The following is a 27,418-nucleotide window of genomic DNA, read 5'->3' on the forward strand; positions in this document are numbered from 1 at the left end:
TTTAAATATACAATGTAGTTTGGGAAATTCAAAAATATAACAGAAATATGAGATGGCAGATACCTGTATATTTTTTTGTTGAGTTTTTATTATCTAAATGTTAACTTTTTCTTATGTCTATTTTTTTCTAAATATATTTTACCATTTATAGTACTTCAAAGAGGTTATTTAATCATAGTGGAAGATATCTACTTTAATCTTAAAGAAATCAGGGTTTATTCATAGGTAATATCAAAGCACAAAATCTCTAAAATTTTATTTTTTCTCAAGTTTGCTTCCATTTTTACCTCCCCAATCATCTGCTAATAATCTCTCAAAAGGTATACATTATGGGCCTTGCACATTTGGATTTTGTTTCTTGAACACATCCATAATGCTTGTTGTCCTTTTTTCTATGGAACACCGATTTCTGTTATTCATCTAAATTGATATTTGACCAAAAGCCAATAGACTTTTAATATAAACTTATCCAATCCTCAAATAGAAGATAATTTAATTCACAATATCCAGATCTGACATATTTTAATGGGAAAAAAAACATCAATTTTGTTATGACATTAAGAAGACTTCAGGAATGATTTTCTTGACTTACCAAGCACTGAGGGGAAAGAAACGTAAATATGCAAATTAAGAGACTGAAGATCAAGTCCTACAAATTAAAAGGTTGAAAAGATTAGATTTTTTTTTGGCATATTGAGTTATGTGTAACTGGAGAAAATGGATATTTTTTCTCCGGATTAGAAGGTGATAAGTCTGATGTTACTTTGGCACATAAATATATAGATATGTATATTTTATAACACATCATTTAAAGATACATAAAGACATATATCAAGATTGTACATAAATATACATAAAGATAAAGTATATAAAATAAATATATTTTAATCAGTACCTACAGCATGTGCATGTGTATGTGTATTTTTTAAGAAATTATGATGAATATTAAAATGAATTCTAGCTCTAGGATATGTTAGAATGTGCTGTGCCTCCATTCTCTGAATTAGATTAAAATTTAAATATATTAATTTTGGTGCAGTAGAAATTTCAAGGTATTAAATCAAAGAAACATTCCTTTAGTTCTCTATCAAAATTGATACCCAAATAATATCTGAATATTGGCTATATATATGTTCCACCCTCTGTTGAAAATGGCTGTGTTCTTTTATCAACTCTCTTACATTCTTAAGGTAGCATTTTTCCTGTGTGAAAAACTGTAGGCACATGGTGTAAGGCTGTTACCCAGTGCTTTGCAATGGTCTTATGGTAGAGGCTGGGCATGCAGAACAGGGACTCAAACCACTTCCTCTGTTTTTGAGCTTCCTCAAAAGAGGAAGTGGTTTGAGTCCCTCTCTCCCCCTTGTTTCTGAAACACAGACAAAGGATGTTATTCATTGCAAAATTTATATTTACTTTTTAACTTTTTTTGGTAAATCCTATTGGAATTTTCATGGGAAAGTAAAGTGACAAGTCCTTTCCTTAAAATTGGCCACCTGCAAATATCAAGTAAGCGGAATTTTTTAGCAAAGTAATTAGCAACAAAATTGCATATATAGTCAATTCTTTCTCAAGCCTGCTCTGGAACTATCTTCTGGGAAGGCTACTGCATCTTAAGAATACACCTTCAGAATGAGATCACACTTACTTAAAAGCTAGATTTCCTCAAACACATAAGATGATTTATATGGCAGGCACCAGGATGTTCAGACGCCATGAAGTTTTTCCAAGTTCTGTCATCATCTTAAAATTAACATGTTTCTGGAGTTCCTGTCGTGGCGCAGTGGTTAACAAATCCGACTAGGAACCATGAGGTTGAGGGTTCGATCCCTACCCTTGCTCAGTGGGTTAAGGATCCGGTGTTGCCGTGAGCTGTGGTGTAGGTTGCAGACATGGCTTGGATCCTTTGTTGCTGTGGCTCTGGCGTAGGCTGGTGGCTACAGCTCCTATTGGACCCCTAGCCTGGGAACCTCCATATGCTGTTGGAGCGGCCCAAGAAATAGCAAAAAGACACACACACACACACAAAAATTAACACATTTCTGAAAATGGTCAGTGTAAAGAAAATATTTGAAATTCATATAAATAGTAATATTTAAAATTATATAATCTCTTGGACTGATAGATAAAAAAATATTAACAAATGTAGGTTAGGATGTGGGATAAAAGTAAGTTTGCAGATTAAATTTTGACATATTGAAGAGCCATTTGTCTAAGTGCATCAAAAACTCTAAAAATTAATTCTTTTGCAAAATCTCTCTTTTATTCATTAAAGTTATATTGTTGTTTTTAAGAAAAACAGGTAACAAAAGATTGCATACAAATTTGTTTATTGAAATTTTTAATAATACCTAATATCTATTTTTGGACATCAAGGGAGTTTCCAATTTTTAAAACTTAAAAAAATATAGAAAATTCATGTAATGATCTGTTGTGTTCTTATTAAATTTATTAAATAGAATTAGAATTACTAATATGAATCTTTATCAGAAATGTCTTTGAGTAAAAAAAAAAGGCAATGTACAGAGCAATACATTGAGTACTTTTAAAAATCCCAGCAATTCATATGTATTTTTTCTATGTACAAAAGTCCACGGGAATGTTTAAAAATGCAATAGTGGTTTTTATCTACAAGTGGTGAATTTCAGAAGATTTGACTTTTCCCTTTCTTTTTATCCTCTATTTTCTTATATTTTAATTAGACATAATGTTTGTAGTTAAAATACCACCAAAACTTAAACTATAGAAAATATAACCTGATAACATGGCTTAATATATATTCTGTTAGATTCAAGTATACTGTTTCTCAATAATTCCTTAATCATTGAAAGAAAGAACAAGTACTAGTATAATGTGAGAAAATGTGTACACATATCTCTTTCTGAAAACATTGTGAATCTTAATTTATATCCCTGTAGGCCCTATGGCTACCTTTTCTAATTTCCTATTAACATTAAAGTGTTACATTAGACCTTTTCTTTGATAATAATTATTTTCACGAGGATTAAATTCTCATGACGTGTCTTCTGTAGAGAAGTACCTAATTATCGGTGTTACTTATAGCTATGTTTAGGGAACCCATTGAACTTTTATTCACATTTTACAATTATCCAAGTAACACAAGCTCACCCAGCTAGAATCTCTGTCCTCTGTCACATTAAATAATAAAGGCATTCTTCTCACTTGATAGTTTGGGGTTTAGATTGGTCTACACAAGGGGAACCAGTCTATGAAAACCACTATCTCACCATCCTTTTTGTTGTTACCTCTAGAAGGCTTTCATACCTTTTACATATTTGTTTGATCATGGAGATAAAATCAAAGGGGCTGGAAATTTCATTTACTCCATGCCTTGGTTTCTGGAGAATTCTTGCCAGTGCCATGAAGGGAGTTTTTGACAGTATAATAAAGGGAGTTCTTGGAGTTCCCGTCGTGGCGCAGTGGTTAACGGATCCGACTAGGAACCATGAGGTTGCGGGTTCGATCCCTGCCCTTGCTCAGTGGGTTGACGATCCGGCGTTGCCGTGAGCTGTGGTGTAGGTTGCAGACGCGGCTCGGATCCTGCGTTGCTGTGGCTCTGGTGTAGGCCGGTGGCTACAGCTCCGATTGGACCCCTAGCCTGGGAATCTCCATATGCCGCGGGAGCGGCCCAAGACCAAGAAATAGCAAAAAGACCAAAAAAAATAATAATAATAATAAATAAAGGGAGTTCTTGACAGTGTCATAAAGGGTGTGTGCCTATGGTGCTTCCAACTTCCCTTGTTGTTAATATTCAATTTTTTCATCTGCAGTATACCTTCATGATTGCTTCCATTTCCATAAATACCTTCCTTTTAATCTTTTATTCACAATGTTGTAAATAAATGATGAGCAATGTTTCACTTCTTCCAGGGATGGTTGCTACCTTTATAGATCTGAAACTCAAGCACATAGAATCTTGGGTAATATCCAGCAGGTGGAAAAGATTTGAGAAAAAAGCATTGAGACCTATTTTGGAAGTATAAGGTCAGTGCACAGTCTCGGTAGTTTAAAGCAGGGTGAATAATAACTGTTTATGTTTCTAAGTAGATTTCTTCAGTCCATCATTTGTATTACTACACCTTTATATGTAGGATGTCATGGTGGTTTGTTACAACAACTGAAGGCACTGCTGGTAATGCCTAAAGGTCGATGGTGCTAAATTTACTCCTGATGAAAAACTTGTTGCTCTCAAAATGCTGGTAATCCCTAAACTGAAATAAAAACAACAAAAGCAAAAAACAAACCAAAAAAACTCCCTTAGTGGTTATGACAACAGGCTTGATCATGCCTTTTTCTAGTTGGGTGACATTCTAAACAGTCTCATATTTGATTTGCAAGATGCAAATAACATATTTTTTGTGAATACTAAATGAAATACACAAATCCTTTAATTGAGCATATGGTATATTGTGAACATTCAATAACTATTACCATTAATAGTATCACTGTATTATCTCCCACAAAAGGAGTCTTTTCAAAATCTAGCAACTTAAAATAACAGAGTAAGAAGTCTTACTAAGTAGTCGTGAAGAGCATATTAAAATATTGACTATATTCAAGCCAAACAATGTGGATATTCAGCCTATTTTTCCAGCCTATCTTTGACACATAAACAAAACTTCAGATACATTAAACACTTGATATTCTGGTCTATTCAATGTTTTTCATATTTGATCTTCTTTATGCTTGGAATGCCATTCCCCATCCAGTCAGCTTGGCAATCTCACATTCTTTTATTAAAATGATTGCAAAATCCCCTTTTCTGGGAAGCTTGCCTCATACCTGTATCAGTTACTTCTAATTGGTAGTGAAATTAACCAATGCACCATGGCTAAGTAATTAAGGAGATTGAGTGCATAAGGTAGCAAAATGTCTAGAAATTAGCCAGATGGGGTTCAGAGGCACTACAGGTTAGCCAAACAATATGATTCAATGTGCAGGTACTGAGTATCTTTCCACTTTGCCATCCTTACTGTGTTGGTCTTGTGCCCCAGTCTTATTTATCCTCATGATTCCAAGATGGTTGTGGCTGCTCCAAATTTCCAATGGTAAGCACACTCTGTACCTCAGTCATCATTAATCAACAATGGGGCACATGGCCATGTCCTAGTTATTAGAAAGAGTGGAAAAGCAAGCATATGGCCTTCCATGTCTCTATAGTGGGAAGTCAGATTTTCACAAATGGTGAAAGTAACTATTGGATAGGCAACTAAAAAAGTATGTTCTGTATGTCCTCTCTTCATCTCAGTCCCTGACTCTAGTTGTCCAGAACAGGAGTTGAGCCATTTTCAGTGCTCCTTCAATACTCTAGATGCACTTGTATTTGCACTTACTACACATTATTGTAAATATTTATATTTTTCTTTACCTCTCAGCAATTTGTGGGTAAAAATCCCATTGCCTCCATCATTATGTTCTCATTACCTCTTTTGGGTTACAGTAAATGAGTATTAATTAAATTAATAAGTTTAAACTATTTTTAAATAGAGAACAAGACACTATGGTTGAAAAATATGTAAAGTAAAAAATTATATAAAGTCAAAATAAGAACTTGAGATAAGTAAAATTGTAGTCTTTGAAGAGCCCTTAACAGTTAAAAAACAGCATAAGGAATAGAGATGTTGCATCATCCCTGAAAGAGCCAAAGCCTAACCATCTGCTTCACATCTCACTAAGCCTGGAGATGAGAAAAAAGATGTGAATTTTGGTACCCCCTGGGAGACTGGATGAGGATCATACAGGATTTAGAGAATAGAACTTGCAGGGAAATGTCAATAATTTAGGCTTATTCTTTTATATTTAAGGAGACTTGTCAAAATTGTTTCCTTCCTTAAAAAATGCAGTATGTGAAATAACTCTGCAGATTCATTTCAAAGGGCTTTTGAGAAAGGGAAGGGAAAAAGGAAATCGAGCATTTCTATTGAAATTTCAGAAAAGGACACAGAACTGCAAAGCATTAGTCTAATGACAATAAAAACTTGAGTCAACCATGTTGAATGCACCAGTTTTCTTCCACTGAAAAATATATCTTTGTCTCTTGCTAAATAAAAAACCAAGTTTTTAACTCTTGGTATTTTTTTCCTTTTCCTTGGTAAAGAAGCAGTTCCAAACAAGTCTATGCTGAGTGCTTTACAATTTTCCATATCACTGCTGGAAAAAAATAAAAACAAAAACAAGGAACCATCTAGTGTTAAATGATCAAGGGAAAAAAATTTCTCCTTGAAAATTAAATGTCAAATTGAATTTGAAATGTTTACATAGATACTTTGCATTTGTTCATTATGATAGAAATGATAAATGAACAAAGCTTCCTGAGTATAAAGTACTTTAAATTTTCAATTTTGTCTTGGTTTTATACAAGATGTTCTCATAAGTACAATGCCATTTGCAGCACCAAAATACTTGGTGCTTAATAAGGCATAGAATGTTTGCAAATTTGGAACCCAATAGAAAGTACACAAATATGCAATTAATTACAGTGTTCTCATAATAGAAAGATATCACATTTTTGTACTTTCTCATCTAATGAACATTTATACCTGTATGCACATCCACACACATGCACTTCCCAATTCGTAAATTTCCCAGTCATGGATGTCATTTATTTGAGCATTTATACAGGTTTCTTTTTTTAAATAAAATTCTGTCACGTGCTCATAGTCATTATTGCTTCCTCTAGTCCTGTGCAGATGTCTTTTGACCATAATTTAACATCAAGAAGAAGAAAAGATGTTTTAAATAAGTAGCGTTCAAACTAATAGAAAGCAATTTTGAAGAAAAAAGACAAATTAATGCTAAAATAGTTGGTAGTTTGCTTGCTTCCTAATTTTTTTTTATTTTTTAAAAAATAAAATTGAAGTATAATTGATTTAAAATATTGTGATAATTTATGCTGTACAACAAAGTGATTCAGTTATACATGTACATGTATCTATCCTCATTCATATTCTTTCCCCACAAAGATTATTACAGAATATTGGGTAGAGTTCTCTGTTGCTATACGGCAGGTCCCAAATGGCCAATCATTCCATATACTACAGTGTGCATATGCCAATCCCAAGTCCCCAGTCCATCTTTCCTCCCTCCCTCACCTGTCCCCTTTGGTACCCATAAGTTTTTCAAAGTCTGTGGGTCTGTTTTTGTTCTGCAAATAAGTTCATTTGTGTCCTTTTTTTAGATTCTGCAGATAAGAAATACCATAGGATTTTTGTCTTTTACTGTCTAACTTCACTTAGTATGGTAATCCCAAATCCACCCATGTTGCTGCAAATGGCTTTATTTCATTCTTTTTTTATGGCTGAGTAATATATTCTAATATATTCTAATATATTCTATTATATGTATGTGTGTGTGTATACCAATCATCTTCATCCATTCCTCTTCCTACTAATTTACTTAGACTTGTATAAGTGGTATCTGGACTGTGAGATAACTGGGGTCTGGTATTAGCTTCCTATTGCTATTGTAACAAATCCCCATAAATTTAGTGGATTATAGACTCACAAGATTGTTACCTTAGAGTTCTGGAGGTTAGATGCTCTAACTAATGTCATAGGACTGAATTCTTTTGGAGGTTCTAGGTAAGAACCTGTGTCTTTGCCTTTTCCAGCTTCTAGAGGCTGCCTGCATCTCTTGGTTCATGGCTGCTTCCTCAGTTCGCTCTAGCTTCTGCTTTTGTGCTCACATCTTTTCTCCCCTCTGATTTGTCCCTTATCAGAAAGCTTGTTATGACCTTGAGTTCACCTTGATAAACTAGGATAGTCTCCTCACTTCAAGAGTCTTAATCACATCTGTCACATGTCACCATTCATAGTAAGGTGACATGTTCAGAGTTCTGGGAACTAGGATGTGAACATCTTTGAGGTACCCTTATTCAGCCTTTGGGGTCTTATTTAAGAATTTGATTAGCTTCTCTTCATCAGTCTTAGCTTCAGAGGTAACAGAACTTCAGGTAGAGTTACGTGCTATTTTTAAAATATAGGAATATGTGTACACATTGGATGAGTGTGTGTGCTCATATGTCTGCATTACAGGTAATTAAGTTTCTAAATTGTCGATAGTGACTCAGCAGGACAATAGGAATTATGAATTAAAAATCATATTATCACGTAAATATGGATACCTTTCATTACTAATTGTCTTTCGAATTAAGGCCTGGGCACATTTTTAAGGATAAATTCAATGTAGGTAAATGATGCCATAAATTACAATCTTATTTAATATGATATGGTTTACTTTTCAATCAGCTACAATATTTGTGAAGGAGATATATTTTCTTACTTAAATGAAACTTCCAAGTTTGACCCTTTTTGATCTACCTTCTGTATACCAATCTTCCCAAATGTGTATAATTCAGACACATTTTTTGTATTCTTATTAAGCATGGACCGAAAATGGTGAGTTTCATTTTATCTTACACTTAAAATAATGGTAATCCTAAGGAAATTCTCTTTTTTTAAAAATACTATTGCTGATGTATTTGGCTAAGTTGCCTTTGTACAACCAGCTATTGTAAAAGTGTAATTTTCAGAACCATCTTTAGGAGACTCTGGAGGTTAACATTGAATCTCCCTCAAGTTTGATTTTTAGTTTCCATGGATGCTTTAATTTTATATGCTGTAATATTTTTCTATTCAGGGTATTTTATTTTAAGCATGGGAAAACTTAGCTTTATTTTAGTGATTAACTAAATAAAGCTATTTATCATTCTGATAATAAAACAAAAACCACTGGTATTACCTTGGCTTTTCTTTTCCTCTTCTCTTAACCGAAATAATGCATACATTTTTATAGAAAATTTGATTTTTTTTGCATTAAAATCACTTTATTGGGGCAAATGTGAAGTCTAAGACAGAAGCCTTTGCCCTCCAGGAACTCATCATCCAGTAGCTACCATACATAAAGCAAAACACAGAAGCATCTTCTTGGTGGTTTGAGTGGAATGTTATGGAATCAGTGATGAAGGAAGAAAAAGTTCATTGTAGAAGTTTCAATTAAAAGAATTAAAAAGTCTTCACACTCTCAGGCAGGACTAGAATTTTGTTACATGGGAAAGGACATTCTAATCAAATGAATAAACACGTACATTATATACAATGATAGATAAAATGGTGTTTTGAGGGAAAGTGAATAGAACAGTATGGAGAGCTAAATATGTATGTTGAATGGTGAAAGGATATTAGCAAAAAGGATTGCAGAAAAAGTCCTTTAACCATATTATAAAAAACAATTTAAATGGAATTTTGAGCATATATTCTTCACTTATATTTGCATATTTTTCTAGCAGGTGAATATAAAGGAAAAAAATTAAAGTGGTTCCTGATACTTGATAACTAATATCATTTCTTTAATTTTACATGAGCTTTATCAAAATTTGAAGTTGAATAAGTAATACATTCTGCAGGTCTCTACAAAATTCTGTTCTTTGGGTAATGAATTAATTGCCTGTTATATGAAAAGAAGAAACATAACCTCTCTCTTTTCATAATTATGAATGTTATATTATTAACCATCCTTTAATTTAGCAATGAGATACCTATATAATAAATAAATATTTTTAATGTTGACTAAGTTCTGAAACCTAACTCGGAGCATTTTGCTAATATTTAGCTTATGCAAAACATTGTGCCTATTTATTCTTTAACTTACCTAGATTTAGTATCAGAATTCTCAGTGATTTAGTTGTTGAATCGGTACTATCGCCTTATCTTTAATTTGTAACTAGCTACCATATTGCTACCATATTTCATCATTTATATGTCCTTTAAATGTCCCTATATAATATCCCATTATACACTCAGTCCACAGACAACTTGTTGGTAAAATAACATTCTTATTAGTATTTAAATATCAAGTCAACTTTTAAGTGAAATGGCATAACAATATTATAAATTAGTTATGGTGAATGATTGAGGAGCTGGAGGCTACACAATTATTCAATAGACCCCTATTGACCGATAGTAGTTTTAGTGTTTGCCTCTGATAGTTCCTGTTTTTTGGAAACATTGAAAATAAGCAGTACATCGCGATGTTAAAGTGAGGAAGTAGAGGAGTTCCCACTGTGGCACAGCGGAAACAAAATCCGACTAAGTATCCATGAAGATGCAGGTTTGATCTTTGGGCTTGCTCAATGGGTCAGGGATCCAGCGTTACCTTGAGCTATGGTGTAGGTCGCAGAAGCAGCTCAGATCCTATGTTGCTGTGGCTGTGGCATAGGCCTGCGGCTGTAGCTCAGATTTGAGATTCGACCCTTAGCCTGGGAACTTCTATATGTCGCCAGTGCAGCCCTAAAAAAAAAAATGAGAGAGAGAGTATAAATTAGCTGGTATGGCAACTTATGTATACAAAATATTTTACCTAAGACCATCTATATCCAACTCCGAAAATATACATTTTTATTAAAATAAGTAATCAGATGTTTTCATTTAAGTGTATCAGGATTATTATATTAAGCTTTTCTCATGCTGGGATGAATCCAAACTCAGTCAACTTTATAGGCTATGGTTTTCCTAATCTCTTCATGTCTTTTGATTGCAAGAGCTATTATTATAAAGAGATATACATGGTACTAGCTTTGATCTTCTTCCTTAGGGATGTAAGCGAAACTGCCTGCATATTCTCTTATAAGCTTCTTGTTTTAATTGTAGTGTATAGTATTACACTTCATACAATAGGAAGACATTTAAAATAAGATTAGTTTGGCTATCTCAGAAGTGTGGCATGAAGCATTAAATAGGATAAATGGAAAATACACATAGATCTAACATATTGAGCTTCTGATTCAAGGAACTCAATCTAGTGTATATATTTTTAAATAATCACCTTGAAATACTGAAAATTCATTCACTTGAATCCTATAATAAATGCTTTTAAAAACTGACCTTGAAGTGGAATATCTAGCTGAAAAAATAAATAGGTGTTTTGTAGCAAGCTCTTCTTAACTGCTATTTCCTAGAGGAATAAAATAAAACTGTCCCCAAAATTGCAACAATGCAAATTCACTTGTTGGAATTGCTTAGCAAAGTTTGGAACTTGCTTAGCAAGCTGATAACATAGGCTTATTAAGGAAATCCCCTTAAGTATAATTTACACCTTAAAAAAAATTTGTTTTGAATCATGATGGTTTTCTGAATAAATCTGTATACTATATGTGTGGCTGTGTATTGAAGATGGGTCATTTGCATATTTTCCCAAGGGACTTTCTTCTGGGATTTTTCCAAGGAATTATTCTGTATCTATGGCTCAATGCAGGTGAACAACTGGACATTAATACAAAACAAAATGGACAGCATACTCAACTGTCAGATATATACTTTTCAACCTTACCTGGATTCCCATTGCTGTTAGAAAGAAATTTCTAGGTGATGCACTTTCTGATTCCCTACGCTTATTCTAAAACTTTACTGCTTCTTCCAGTTCTACCTTCTTCAAATTTCAAAAGTTAGTCTTGTTGAGTTCTTTAAAAAAACACAACCAGGTAAGAATACCTTAACCTTTTTCCCTACCAGCTAATAATGTATCTAATGTATCTATTTCATTTTTCTATCCTTTCTTCCTCAGAGCAAGTGCTCCTACTATTGTTTAGATTTTTATTCCAGCCATGTCAGTTCTTGGAAACTACTGCACTTTCCTATCTTTTTGGGGCCTCCCTCCAGTCTCTCTTCCTTCAGTGGCACCTTTTCCCCAGCCTACAAGTCTGCTCCATTGTTTTAGAATTTCATTGCACTTAAACTTTGTCACTGGTGACCCCCTTCTTAAATTCATTCCAAAAATTTTCCATGATTTGGGGAAATAATCTTTCCCTTTGCCCTCTTCTCTTATATCTCTAGCTAATGTCTGTCTCCTCTGTCCTCTTGCCTGACCTTCTCTTACTTTGTTGCCTTTCTCTCCCATCTCTCCCTGTCCCTGCTCTTTCTGTCTCATCTCCTTCCCCCACCTCGCTTTCATTTCATCTCAGTCTATTCCTATATTTTTCACTGTCTCCAGTTCTTTTCAGTGTTTTTAGTTTTGGTCACTCTCCTGAATTTCAGACTTCAATGTGTCACTGCCTATTGCATATTTATTCTTGGATGTCTCCCAAGTACCTCATACTCGGTATATTCAAAAAAAAAAAAAAAGTTGAAAAGTCACACATTTGGGGTCAGAGATCTGAATTTAAGATTTTGACATTTAATGAGATGGTGAAAATATATTTGACGTCAGTTTCCTCATGAAATACTGTCTTGAAATTCCATTTTACCAACACATTTATCCACACAGCTATTCCCTTTCACCTGCATTATTGCAGTAACATCCTAGTTGACCTCCCTGCTTTTTCCTTCATTTCACTGCATCTATTTTCAACACAGTAACCAGAGCAATCCTTTACAAAAATAAGTTAGATAATGTCGCTCTACTCAGAACATTCCAGTGAGTACCCATCTTGATTTGTTGTAAAACTCAGAGCTTTCATCTGTCACCCTCAACCCCATATTCCCTGATTTCCTGACCTCAATTCTTTCTACTTTTTCTTTTTCTCTAGCTACTCAGACCTCCTCAGTGTTCCTTACATTTCCTGGGCTCCCTCTTGCCACAGGTTCTCAAAGCATGATCTTTAGCACATGATCTTTTGTTCAAATGAGTGAAATGAATGTCACTCTCACCTTCTATAAGTGTTTATTCAAATTTCACATTCCCTGTGAACATATTCTCTGATCACCTTATCTAAAATTGTATGTTCATCCTGTCTCCAATTCTTAGTCCTCAAAAAAAAATTTTTTATTTTTTCTCTGTGGGATTTATCTTGTAATATACATTGCCATTAACTCATTTATTTTGTTTTTGTTTCTATCCTCCACCATGATGACCAGGAATTCTATTTTGTTTTTCTCACTGTTGTATCCTCGGTACCTAGAACATAGTAGAGGCTTGGTGATATTTGTTGAATAAATAAATGAATGAAGAAATGAAGGTATTAGGGGAAGATTGCTTTTTGAGGTGCAGAGTGCTATAAAAATACTATTTATTCCTATTATTATTCCACTGTCCCTCCAACCAGGCTCAAATGCATTTACACACACATGCAGTATCTTCTTTTTTTCCCACCTATGTCTTATGTTGGTTTTTTAGACACCATGTAATCAACTCCTGAGGCTATTTACCTGGAGACATATTTCAGCTTTTCAAACATTTAGTCACGATTCCTAAATCCTATGTTACATAATTTAGAGCAGATTCTCCTTTTCAATCTCCACTATTTACCCCAATCATCTCGAATTTTCTCTATACAAATGCGATTGTCTCCTAATAGATAACTTTTTAGCATATTTTATCATAAATGCCCTTTCTTAGTTACTTTTGCATGGCCTCAAATTATTTACGGAATGTTTCCTGTGCTAAGTAAACAAGATCCTTCATTACTGACCCTGACCTATGTTTCTGAAACACTTTTTTCCCAGCATCATAAATTGTTCTGAATGGCCCTTTTTATTTCTTTATACTTCAGCAAATATTTTATTGATTATTTACTACTTTAGTCCCCATACAATGGCATTTAGCGAGGTACCATCTTTCCCCCTTTCCTTGTAGCAATTTGTTATAGTTTGGGGAGAATGAAGGAAGAGAAAGCCTAGCACCTCAAAATCACAGGTCAAATGCAGAGTAGCTATAGGTATAATGAACAGACTTTCTGATTTTTCTGGCGTGGACTTGGTTTATACTTGTTGCCCAATGTAGTTATTGATATCTTCCTTCACTCCCTTTTTGGTGAAAAATCACATTGTGTTTATCTATAAGCAAAAATAATTTTTAATTTTATCATATGCTCTTTCCCTGCATTAACTACAAAAGTTACATGCTGTCTAAAATAAAATTTAACTGCCCTCCTTCTAGCACTGGAAAATGCTTATAAATGTCACACATGATGTTTGGTGGAAAAACTTAGATCTTATAACCTGAATGTCATTTCAATTTTAATAGAAAACATTTGTCTCTGGGAGCTCCTGTTGTGGCTCAGTGGGTTAAGAACCTGACTAGTAGCTATGAGAATGTGGGTTTGATACCTGGCCTCACTCAGTGCATTAAGGATCCGGTGTTGCTTAAAGCTGTGGTGGAAGTTACAGATGTGGCTTGAATCTGGTATTGCTGTGGGTATGGTGCAGGCCTGTAGCTGCAGCACCCGTTTGAGCCCTAGCCTGGGAATTTCCGTATGCCACAGGTACGGCCATAAAAAGCAAAAAGAAAAAAGCAAAAAAAAAAAAGGAAAGAAAATGTTTCCTTAAATGGATTTTAATAGTTACTGCCTTAGCAGTTTTTATTACTCTACTCCTTTTCTGGAGTGTCTTATATTCATTCTCCATTTATTTATATCCTACCAACCTTTAAGTAATGCTTACATCCCCAAAATTTTATTTGTATTTGTCTCCATCTGTCTCTACCTGTGATCTCCCCTTTTAACACGTATTCATATCATTTATTGACAACTTTTTGTATATAATGTACATTTTTCCCGCTTCTAAATCTGTTGGTGCAAGTAGTCTCCTGAATCTTTCATGACAAAGATGGAAACTTTTGCATCTTTGATTCTAAAAGCACCAACTCTAAGACTGAATTCAGAGTGCCCACTAGCAACCTAATATAAAAAGCAACAACCATTATGATAGCAATGGTTATAAGGATGGTATTGATGGTTAATTTATTGAAAAATGTAATAAGATAAAATATGTGAATTTTAAGGAAATGATTTGAGAGTGGGAAAAAAAGTTAATTGTACATTAAAGATGTGTGTTTTTGTAGTTGGGTGTGTTTATAAAGTATATTTCTTAAAAGTTACTTTGGGGTCAGGGAAGAGCTTGAGGGAGAGAAAGGAAGGACATACCATATTTTATCAAACCAGTAAGTGAAAGATATGCCATTATTGGTATATTGGTAGGGGAAAAATCTAATTAAGCTATGGTATAGTGCATTCATATCACCTAGAATTTGTATCCATATATGTTGAAAGACATATTTACTGATTGATTATTTTTATCTTGGATCATTCCTGTATATGCATAACAAAGAATAAGTGATACCAAATAGCTAATATTTCTAACATTCCTTCACACTAAGAGGTCATTGGTTATAAGAAACATTTCTGTTTCAGACTTGTTAAAATACTTAAAAAATAAATATTTTATTGAATGGATTGATGGTGCATAAATAAGAATACTGCAAAAAAAAAAAAGATTTGATGAGTTTACTAGGACTGAGGAAAGGTAATAGATCCTAAATATTCTGAAGCAATGGAAGGAAAATAATGGACTTTCTGGATACAATCAAGTGTAGAAACCTGAGTTAGAGCAATGCTTTCTGGAATTTTACTATCACTCTCTGCCCAATAGGAGAAGCTGTCAATCAGAAAGCTGAAGTGAAAAGGAGAAAAAATATTATGATGTTGGCAATCCAATAGATATAGAGCCATGAAGCTCCAGCATCAGGATCAATGGTTAAGAACCAAATACTAAGAGATGGCATATAAGTACATAGTCAGTAATTTAAGTAAACAGTATTAAGAGATTTTCTCCCTCTTGGACCAGAGAAATTATTTTCTGCTCAAGACTTCTGCTTTGGATCAACATCTTCGATGAAACCTGCTTGCTGGGTTATCTCTCTGCTTTAACTGACACGAAAAACCTCTAGTCCTAAATACGAACAGAATTCTCCACTCTCTTCAGGATAGACTATTGGAGACCATGGCAAAGTGAAGTCTCAAAATTATGTGCTTGAGCTGAGTGGATAAAATCAAGAAAAATAATTGCTTTGGCTTTGTTGATGAACATACAATGTGGATCACATTCATGTATCTTTTATGCATTGTTTTCTCACACTTCATCTTTGTACTGCTCTTGTGTTCATGTTCAGATCATTCATATTTTATTTTGGAACACTTTCACTTTCAGATCAGCAGTCGTGTGATCCTGGTGAGTTTCTTTGCCACGATCATGTGACTTGTGTCTCCCAGAGCTGGCTGTGTGATGGGGACCCTGACTGCCCTGACGATTCAGACGAGTCTTTAGATACCTGTGAGTAGAAAGGTTCTCCTGCCATTCAGATTTATCTTACCTGTGAAACCAAATGTCAGGTGTTCGCACAGATGACTGCTATTTCAGTTTATTCTTTTTTTTTTCCAAATAGCCTAAGGAATTTAAAATCTTTTGTTTGTGTTTCCTTTAATATGACTATGTGAATGAGAGCATAAAATGCAGTTTTGTAGTGTGAATTAACTTATGAAGGGAAGAAAACACAAGGTTAATTATTTCAATGTTGTTGTGTTACTCCTAAAAAACACTTACTTCAAGAGAATGTTACTACTAGAAAAAAAGACTTTAAGAGAAAAAAAAAAAAAAAAAAAAACCTTTAAAACAGCACTAAAATGGAATGAGTTTCTCTCTAACCGTTTATATCACACATTTTGAGACAGAGGAGCACATAGAAGGAATTTTGAACTTTAGTTCCCAAATTATTTCTATTTATATCCAAGGTTGTGCATGTGTTTTCTTTCAAACCTGAAAGATAGAAACTATTTTTGTCCATCCATGCAGTAAGAATCTTTGACCTTATACTATCAGACTAGGAAGCTCTTAATACATGTGAATCCTAATTATAATTGTACCATTGTTGTCTAACTTGGAGGCCACTGAAGGTTTTGCCCTTGTGAAAAATGCTACTACATCAAAATTGTAAATAATAACAGGACCACAGCTAAATCTGCCACACTTTCGTTTAAATACCCACTATCATAAAGAGTAGGCAGCATCCCCTAAATATTGATATTCCTGGCACTTCTAATATCAGTCTTTGATTCCCCTGCAAACAGGTATGTCAATTTATCAATATTATCCTCAAAGCAACTACATAGTCCTGTGAAATCAACATGAAAAAAGAAAAATCTATCATCCTATTGCTTGATATTGTAGAGATAACATTTTTTGGTTCCATTTTCTACTATTATCTACTGTAAGTCTTATATATGGGATAAATATGTTTTGATGAAAATCTCGGTAATAGAAAGCAGAGGCAATGTGTATTCATTTTCTTTATGTTTGCTAGTGTTTTTAAAATTTCTCAACATATGGGTACTTGAATATTTGCATTAAGTGCTTTTTGTAAATTTGAACAGACCACTTTTTCCATAGGAAGAGGTTGTAGTTGTTTAGGACATTTTTAATATTCACCAATTTAATTCTGAAAACTTTGACTAGACTCTTGTAACATAGATAATGTCCTAGTCCTGCAATTGATTAATAGGATTAATAGGAAAATACTCTAATAGAGAAATAAAATATGATAAATCCATACAAAAGAATATAACCTAGCAATAAAAAAAAGAATGAAGTACTTATGTAGGCTACATTGATAAATCTTGAAAGCATTATGCTAAGGAAAAGAAGCCAACCACAAAGAACCACAGATTCTATGATTCCATTCATACAAAATATTTCAAATAGGCAAATTTAAAGAGACAGAAAGTAGATAAGTGGTCACCAGTGGTCAGTAGGATAGAAAGGAATGAGGAATGACTGCTAATGAGTTTGGAGTCATTTCAGAGGTGATGAAAATGTTCTAAAATTAGATTGCAGTGATGTTTGCATGAATCTCTTAATATATTTAAATACATTGAACTGTGAATATTAAATTGGTGAATTGTATGGCATGTGTATTATATCTTAACAAAGTTGTTTAAAATGGAAAAATAAGAAGAAAAAATATCAAAATTATGCATATGGATGCCGATGGCACAGTAACATGCAAAGACAATCATAACAAAATGCTCTGGCCATGAAATATACAAGTAGTTGTGTTACACTTCATATATTTAACTAATGGGACTTTATCTAAGTCTTAGCCTTCCTCTATTTAAGTGCCATAGAGGAGTTCTGTCCTTGTTAGGCACAAGGAAGCATTACCATGGTATAATCAAAATCAAAAGTTAAGTTAGATTTTGGAGTTTTGAAGTCTTGCATTTCTGCTCTGATCCTCCTGGAAAATTCCTGTTGGGAAACATAACAGAGACATGGGATACATTTGTGGAATCCCTTTGCAGGAAGGCAGGTTGAAGGGGAAATGCCCTGGAACTGTGTACCAGGCACAGGGCAAAAGGAATTGAGAAGAAGCCATTGGATAGCTTGTTTAGGCAGGAGTTCCCTTCATGTTGTTGAAGAACAGAGAATAAAGATGTTGCCTTTGTACTCAGGAGGTAGCTCAGTAGGAGAATCAGACTGGAGAGGATTTGTGGAACAGAGGAGAAGCAAGGATCTTTGTGGTCAAAAGCATAACTCAAGGAGAAAAGTGACCTTGAAGTGAATGCCAAAGTGGGTGGATGACAAGTTTTCACTCCAAGCCCCCACTCCCATGCCCACCTTGTGCCTGTAGAGACATGGCCAATACAAACAAGGCCACACCAGTGGACTAGACTTGTGTTTGTCTGCCAGGATCTGCCCTGACTCATTGAGCATCTTCTCCGAAAGGTCAGTGTCTCCACCACAATGTTTTTTAAATATTTTGAATATCCATGTAGCCCAGAAGGTAGACACCATTTTGAATTTGGGGTGGGGGGAAAGTAAATCCTTCAATACACAGAGATTAGGGGATTTGGCAGAATGAGACTTCAAATTAGAAATTACATGTGGATTAATCAAAAAGAGATAGATTTTTCCGTTATTTAGTTTTTAAGATGAAATTCATACCTTCTCAAGATATTTTTCGCAGTTTTTTAAAGTATGTGGTTATTTCCCTCAAAATTTGGTGAATTTAATTTTAAAACGTTTTCCTATTTTGGCCATTCTTATTCTACACTTGGACATTAAAATTGCTAAAAGATCCTCAAGAACAGCACTAAAAAAAAATTACCAATGTAACTAATAACAAAGAGAGAAAATACTTTTTTTTTTTTTTAACCTAAGTGTTTAGTCTGGACAACATTTTTGGATCTACATTTAATTAGCCTATTTCAGATAAGTGGTTTCAGTCAATACCAACTGAAATCTGGACAGGCATAGTGAAAAAGCTTTATGAAAAATATCAGACTTTTTCAAATTTAAATTTCTCAAGCCAGATGTTCACAATTACCATTTTCCCTAATCATAGTGCTTTGTAATGTGTTGTTTTATAACATTCATATGCAGTCATCACTGATCTACATAAAATAATTGCATAAAAATATATGTACGTTTATAATTATATGAATGTATATATTCAACGTGAAAGATAAATACTAGAAATCAAAAACCTTGAAGACTGGTTCTTAAGAAGGGCAATTTTGTGTGTAAATAGAAGTATGTCATCATCTTTGATTTGAAGACAAAGTATGTTGTATCTACAAAATATTAGATGAAAACCGCTGATGCAATACACTCATTTTCCCTAAATCCACTTAGCCTTTAAAATGATAAGCAGACCAATATAGCATAGAATTTATTATGACATTGTGAAAGCTCTGTAATAACAAAATTCTAACAACAACAAAAAAAAATGGATATTTTCCAGGAAGAGGAATAGCTTTATTTGTGAGAGGTTGATGACTGAAATGCTTTAGAAGATAAACATGCAGACAGAAAAACAAAGATAATGGAAATGAAATGAAATTTTGATGTTTGAGAATCTGAGAGGTTAAAGACAGGCACATTTTTTCTTCCTTTTTTTATGTTTGTTTAGGCCCAGGTTGTAGGGATATTTTCTAATATTCATGAGGTGGAAGTTAATTTTCACTAACGGAAATGCCGATCGAAAAAACTCCTCTTGTATGGTGTTGACTGACTACTAAGTTGACTGCAAGTTGGGATGAGTTTTCTAAAATATGAAATTAGAGAAATTTAATAATTTATATTTTTGCTGTTGACTTTGAGACATGGTTCTTTAACCTTATATTACAAATGAAAGCCTTTATTTCTCTACATTATTTGAATAAAGTTGTCTAGAATCTAAATAGCTAACTGTCTTTGAATCTTATGAGGGAATGAGAATAGAAAATCAAGAAAATCAGCATCTTCCGACTCAGTGCTTTCAATCCAGTTGTTAGTCTAGCATTAACAATGGTGAGAATTAAAGTGAATAGTGGAGATGTTATTTGCAGAATGAAAACTTGGTACCACCTGTGACAGGGAAGTCTTCCTAAAAGGCACTTTTATTCCGAGGTATTCAATATATACTTTCTTCTAGGATTTTCTGTTGAATACTTAATGAAACTTCCTTTCCAAAAACCAGTTTCAGCAGATGTGTGGTCTTCTGTGGCAATCTGATATTTATATATTAAAATTAGATTCTTTCTTTTAAGTCAGGGAAATTTTATCTGCTCTTTCTCCTTCTTCCTTGTTGCCTTTCAATACTCTCCCCCACTTCAGAAAATCCTTTATAGAGACTTCTACTAGATGGTGTTACGAATATAATGACTCATTGACCAACTGGGAGTATCAAAATGGTGTTATTTGAGGCTAAGATTTGCAACCTGGATAGTTGTGATAATTTTCCTATTGACTCTGTCCTGTATTTCCTCAGGGATCTGCATAATTTTTATGCCAAAGACCATTAAGTAAATATTTGAGGTTTCCTGAGATTATATGAACTTTGTTGCATACTCCTCTTTTTTGAGTATAAAACACTTAAAATGGAAAAAAAAAAAAAAAATCCCAGCCTACACTCTGTACAAAAACGGGTCACAGGCTGGATTTGTCTTGGAGGCTGTAGTTTGCTAAACCCTATTGTAGTGTCAGAACCACATCTGCTGTTTTCTGCTGTACTCTGTACTCTGTGGAGGTGAGTCTGTGTCCAGACACCAAGACCACAGGGAACAGCATAACCAGGCACAGCGGAAGAATATGGCATAGAGCTGTGTGTGCACCCACTGCCATATGGTGCCTGACTCAGGCAAGATGGATTTCTCTACAAAAACTGGGTTATTTCTTCTATTTTTGCAAATCTCCTTATGTGTTAGGATTGCATTCTGCAAGGAATAGAAACAGTTGCTCAACCAAATAAGGGTTTACTTTTCTCATACAAAAGGTTGCAAAAGTCAACAATCCAGGACTGAAATGGCAGCTCCAGGATGATACCAGGCTTCCTCTACCTTTCATGTTTTTAGCATGGAGCTGTCTGTCTTTTCCACCTCCTCCAATAGATAATTCCATTTCCACCAGAAAGAATGGAAAGAGAAAATAGAAACAGCAGTTGCTAGCTGAGTCTATCTGTGAGGAAAATAATAACTTTTACAGAAAGCAAACTCAGTAGGTTTCTGCTTAGATCTCCTTTGCCAGAACTGATCACGAAGTATGGGGCAAGGAGTATTTATTTCAACAGGGCTTTCCAAAATGAAATTTGTGGTTCTGCTAATAAAGAAATATGGGAGCAGTGGTATTGAGCAGTGGATGGTTTGTGCCACAGTGTCTCATCATTGTCATTTCTTCCCTTTATCTACCTTGTGACAGTAGCAGACATACTATACAATCAGGGCTTCTGAATCCCACCTTCTTGTCACCAAAGCCAATTCCTCCAAAGGAGTATCTTTGCTCTCCGGCAACTAACTTAGTTATTCCAGGTCTCCCTTACCTTATCTTTGCAATGGGCATGATAATACCTACCTCTCAGTAAAGTACTTAAAATAGTGCCTGTTCCACCCTAACACCCTCCCCCCATATTCCATTTGCCCAGAGCTCTGACTAAGCACCTTACCCTGAGGGTCTTTTGATAGAGCACCCTAATTGCCCCCCTCCCACTCTTATAGAAATTTGGTTTTGTTCTCTAAGGTTGTGGCTAGAAATAGGATTAATTGACCATATACATTAATTCAAGTGAAGGTATTAATATTTTTTATTAATTAGGTATATTACATTCAAATATTAAGACAAATATGGTATAGAGATTATTTTGGGACAGTTGACTTTTCCTAGGAACTGTTCCAAAAACACCATGTTGACAAATTGACTAAAGTTAAAATATATGGCTAAAAAACATGTTAGTCAGTCGACACTGCAGTCCCCAAATGTAGCTGTTATCTCATTTTAAGAAATGAGGAAATTGAGTTTATAGTCCCTCTGTACCCTCTAAGTTGGCTGCTATCGGTGAAAGTTGAGTTTGCATTTCTTTCATGTTGCCCTTCTTTTTATAAATACTCAGGTAAGGAAGGCTCCAACTCCTAAAAGGAACCCCTAGGCCAGTTAATTGAAAAACATAGATCCTATCCCAACAGAGTTATATCACACCAACTTTGGAGGTGATCAGTTCTAACTGAATAATGCAGTAAACACATCATGTCTCTTGGGTAATAGGAATAGAGGCCTTTGTGAAAAATGAACATGGCTGTAAGTCATTAGGGTTAGATGTGCCTCTGCATGAATCGACCATTGCTTTGATTGCATTTTCATTGTTGTGAGATTTTAAGCTTCATTGAGATAGGAGGATATTAATGAACTTCTTATATTTGTACACTGACCTTTCCCCTAGGATGAAAAGTGGAAATCCTTTCAGTTTCCTTCTAAACTTTCTTTCTTTAACATAGGTCAGAGAAATAAAATAAAATTCACGTGGGAGGTTATTAGCAAACAGATATTGCCCTTTAAAAATAAATAGCAGAATAGGACACTGAAAGTCGACTATAGGAACAATGAAATGAATGGAAGTATGGTCCTTGTTTCTAAGTAATGGTGATTTAGAGGTCACTTTGCAATGAGCTAATATATGAGAGCCACAAAGCTAAGCTTTTCGTTAGGTAGAGAAGCTGAAATGATCTTACAGATTAAAGAGAGAGCATATGAGACCCATGAGGGCAGTTTATGTCTCTTTCAATTCTTTTTGTTTTGCTCTTCATTTTATCCTGAGGCTTCCCTCTTTTGCAATGTAGAGGCCAGAAACATTGACCCTTCTTTAGTAATAAAGAGACTTCCACTTACGAGGTGCTATGAAGGGGAGACAGGAAGGTGAGGAAGAGTGTAATTGTGAATTGAAAGGGCCTGTCTAATGTTGGTTCATTTCCCTGGCACAGTGGGGATGGGTTGGGAGGGTGACATTTCCCTTCATCCTGCCCCACAGTGTGCTAACAGGTCTCTGAAAGCCTGCTCTGCAATTTTAAGCAAGTTCGATGGGAGGCATAGGTGATAAAACCGAGTGCACTACAATTCACAGGAGTAGAGCAAGACCAGCATTACAAAAGGCCTCACTCATCTTCAAGAAGTCTCTCTTTTTCGGTTTTCTGATCCCAGTTCACAGGTCATAGAATAAAAAACGGACTCATGTCCCTCAGCCTGGACTGAAACTAGAGAGAATGTAAACTTTGAAATGATGTAAAATACAGGGAGTGAAATCAAATTATTGAATGCTAGAGACAACTGTGATAAAATCTTCTTGGCTTAAGGGATGAGGTACAGTTAAACAAATGGTCTGGCAGGGCTCTATAGGGACAAAGCTGAAGGCTGATCAAGGAGTCTTCTCAGAAATGATTCAATCCATCATTTATCCACAACTAATCTAGGTTTTGGGGTTGGGGCTGAAGTCTTCTTACCTTTCATGGGTGAGAAAATTTCTTCCCAGAGGATGTTTTATTCTTTATAGTCCGTGTATAAAATTTGCATTTGACTTTCACTCAGAAGTGCTTCTAAAATGACGTATTTTGTTAAATGAAGCACTGAAGGATGTTTTGTTCTAAGAACTTATTTTAATGACAATGTCTTTTTTCTGTCACCTTTTCCCTATGTCTTCCATTATCCTTCTCTGAAAGCAGCATACAAAACCCTACTATAATATGCCTATGGAATTCTCAGTAGGACAAAAAGTATCGTCCTTCTACTAATTGCCGTATTATTGGTTCTGTTCGGGTTCATGCAGAATAATTGACTTTAGGTTGAATATTTTAAATTAAAATCTTTGTAACCTTAGCTTTTTAAAATTTTCAGGATGGGAGAAATTACTCGCAAGAGTAAAGTTCATGAGACGATGGGTAAAAACAAGGTTTAGGTGCAAAGATACCAATTCAGTAAATGCAGCTTGTTGTTCACTCATCTTGCAGGATTTATTTCTTTTATTCTTTTTTTTTTTTTAACTGAAAAATGATGCTGTGGGAAGGAAGAGTTTGATCAACTTATTTCTTGGTCAACCAAGGATTCGATACAAGAGGGGAGAATCTTTCAGCTTCCACAGATCTTTCTGGGTCTTGAACAGCAGGAAAGAAAACAAACAAGCAAATATTTTTCAACAACTCTGATGGAGTTGCCAAGATAAAATGCTTATTAATAAAAAATACTTGTCTTAGAATTCCGCATGCAGCCATAAAACTAAGAATTTCAATCTTTCACAAATAAGAATTATAGAAATGATTTATACCTGTATAGTACTTTGACAATTTAAGGACATATACATTAGAATCATTAAATATCTTTTGACATTACAACTTTTTTTGAGAAAAATAAGCCAGGTATTGTGGCCATTAAAGAAAAAAAAAGAAAAAAAGAAATCTAAAGACTCTTGCTTGATCAAGAGTCTTTTAGCCAATGATTAACAAGGCTAAAATAGAAATCCAAAAATTTTATTTCCTAGTTTTCTACTATAGCACCTGTTACAGGGCTGAATTGCACCCCTTCAATATCAGTAGGCTGAAACCCTAAACTGCACCATCTCAGAATGTGAGTATACTTGTTGCTATACTTAAAAGAGATGATTAAGTTAAAATGAGTTCATTAGAGGGGGTCTTAATCCCATCTGACTAGTGTCCTTATAAGAAGGGGACATTTGGAGACACTAAGGTATTCTGGGGAGAGAGAAGACCATATGAAGACACAGTGAGAGGCTGGAACTCTGCAATGCAAGACCTTGGAGGAAACATCTTGATCATAAACTTTTAGCTTCAAAACAGAGAGGAAATAAATTTCTGCTGTTTAATCCACTTAGTCTATGGTGTGGAAGCACTAGCAGATTAATATAGAATCTATATTATGTTATGGAAGCACTAGCAGATTAATATAGCATCCTACTATATATCAGTTAACATTTGATTTATTTTATATCAATGTAAAGAATAATGGAACAATTTAAAAACTCTCATGATTCCTGTTGTGGCTCAGTGGGTTACAAGCCTTGCTAGTGTCCATGAGGATATGGGTTTGAACCGACCTTGCTCAGTGGGTAAAGGACATGGCATTGCTGTGAGCTGTGGTGTAGGTTGCAGATGTGGCTCAGATATGGCATTGCTGTGGCTATGGCGTAGGCCAGCAGATGCAGGGCTAATTCAACACCTAGCCTGGGAACTTCCATATGCCATAGGTGTGGCCCTAAAGAGCAAAAAGTCAAAAAATAATAAAAAAATAAAACCTCTCCCTTTTCCTTGAAGTTGTGTATGAACTAACAGAGTAATGAAATTAAAGGCTTTAATAAAAGATACAAAATGAAGTCACCAGTTTCTGATGGAATAGAGGGCCTATTAGTTCTAACCCTCTAACACCTAAATTGACCATGTAATGCTATTTTTTTTTCATTTTTTAAAGTTTTATTGAAGTATAGTTGATTTACAACATTGTGATAATTTCTGCTGGACAACAAAGTAATTCATTTATACATATACACAATCCATTCTTTGTCAGACTCTTTTCCCATATACATTCTCTAGAATATTGGGTAGAGTTCCATATGCTGCATAGCAGGTCCCTGTTCTTATGGAAATAAATTTTTTTTTCAATAAAATATCGGTAGATAATTACTACAGATTATTTTTTCAAATACTTATGGATTATGGGTTGCTCCAAAATTTTAAAAATAGATTGGCATAATCATTCCTCATGGTGAGCTTGGACATTCATTTAGCAGTGCAGTTGGTTGTCGTCTTTGCAATGCCGCCTTCTACAACATAGAACATAAACTTGAATTGATGACCTAATTACCACTATTTTTTGAGGGAAAACATAGAAATGCATAAGTAGTATATACCATTCATAGCATGCGTGTTAGTAATATTATACATTATGTTGCTATAATCTATATTAGATTGTTATAATTGTTGATTCTGAATTACCATTGGGTTAGGCAATAAAATAGAAGTAATTTGACAGTTAAAAGTATTGCTTCTTTCTCCACATGGGCCTTTGGGAAATTTTCTTACATTTTACTTCCAAATTTACGCATAGTAGACAATCTGATTTTTAAAATTAATGGCATGCTAAGTATTTTCACTTAAATAGTGAAAAGAAACTTGTTACGAAACTAGATTTCTCATAATATACAAGTGTGTTTTTCTGTAAGAAAAATAGGATTTAATCAATCAGTAGCTATTTACTGAGGAACTACTGTGTTTAGGTGCTTACTAAGCATGGCTCTTCAACCATTTTCCCCAAGCATTCCAGGGCTTTTACCTATGCTAAGTTAGTCTTCTATTCTGGTAAAATGATACAAGGTCCAGATTAAAAAGAAATGTTAATGAGAAGGATGATGATGGCAATTCCTGACACAAAATGGATGATTAATATGGAATAGAGTTTGTGCTAAGAACCTTAAATGGTTTATCTCCCTTGATCCTGACAACAACCCTGAGCAGGACATCAGGTATAATTTTTTAGTTTGTGCAAGGCATTGGGATGACATAAATAACGCAGACAGCCTAAGTGTATATATTTTCCTACACATGGAAATAAATGATCTTTGAAAGGGAGCCATGCTTCTAATTTGCATGAAGCCACCTTATGAGCTAAGAGTGGCCTGCATATGATACTAGCCATGGTCCACTTTTATAGATGACAAAAATAAAGCATGAAGGAAGTTATTTGCCAGAGGTATTAAAGCAATAAGTGACAGAGCTACAGTTAAACACTGTACCATGAGATACAGCCTCTTAGATGAGGTAAATGAGATTTTGAAACATTAAATAGATTCCACTAACTTTATCCCCTTAGCGGAGACCAGACTCTCATACATGCCTATCTCATGTAACATTCATGTTGGCATCCTGTGCATATTCCATCCTGTACATATATATTTGGCTATTAAATTTATATACAACAAATTTTAATTGAGTGCCTACTACTGTGTAATAGGTCCTGTGGTAGATGCTGAGCATGACAAGATAAATATGCTTAAAATGGAACAGATATCATAATAACTGAGAGAAGATTTTAATTATCTTTATCCAACTATAAAGAATATGTTTATAAATGTATGTATGTTACTGTACTAATAATTGTAATATGTATATGGGTTAACATTTGTGTACACATGTATGTCAACTCTATGTGTGTGCACAGACAGAAACGGAATCTGGAAAAAATAATTATATTCTCTTCATCTTTTTTCCCTCACACACACAAACAAAACACATATTCACTCTAATCTAAAAATGCATTGTTACGCATAAATGAGTAGAGTATGAGGAGATTTTTATTAGTTCTCTATTGCTATATAGCTAATTATCACAGAT

General features: G+C 34.5%; 1 protein-coding gene across 1 annotated transcript in view; it reads left to right on the top strand.

Annotated features, from left to right (window-relative positions):
• The window catches only part of LRP1B (LDL receptor related protein 1B), a 1,887,165-nt gene that overhangs the window by 319,727 nt on the left and 1,540,020 nt on the right, over nucleotides 1-27,418 (top strand). The window contains 1 exon segment of the mRNA XM_021076285.1: nucleotides 15,936-16,058. Within this exon segment, the coding sequence (XP_020931944.1) occupies nucleotides 15,936-16,058 (123 nt within the window).

Source organism: Sus scrofa, chromosome 15 (assembly GCF_000003025.6).
Source record: "Sus scrofa isolate TJ Tabasco breed Duroc chromosome 15, Sscrofa11.1, whole genome shotgun sequence".
Taxonomy (NCBI): domain Eukaryota; kingdom Metazoa; phylum Chordata; class Mammalia; order Artiodactyla; family Suidae; genus Sus; species Sus scrofa.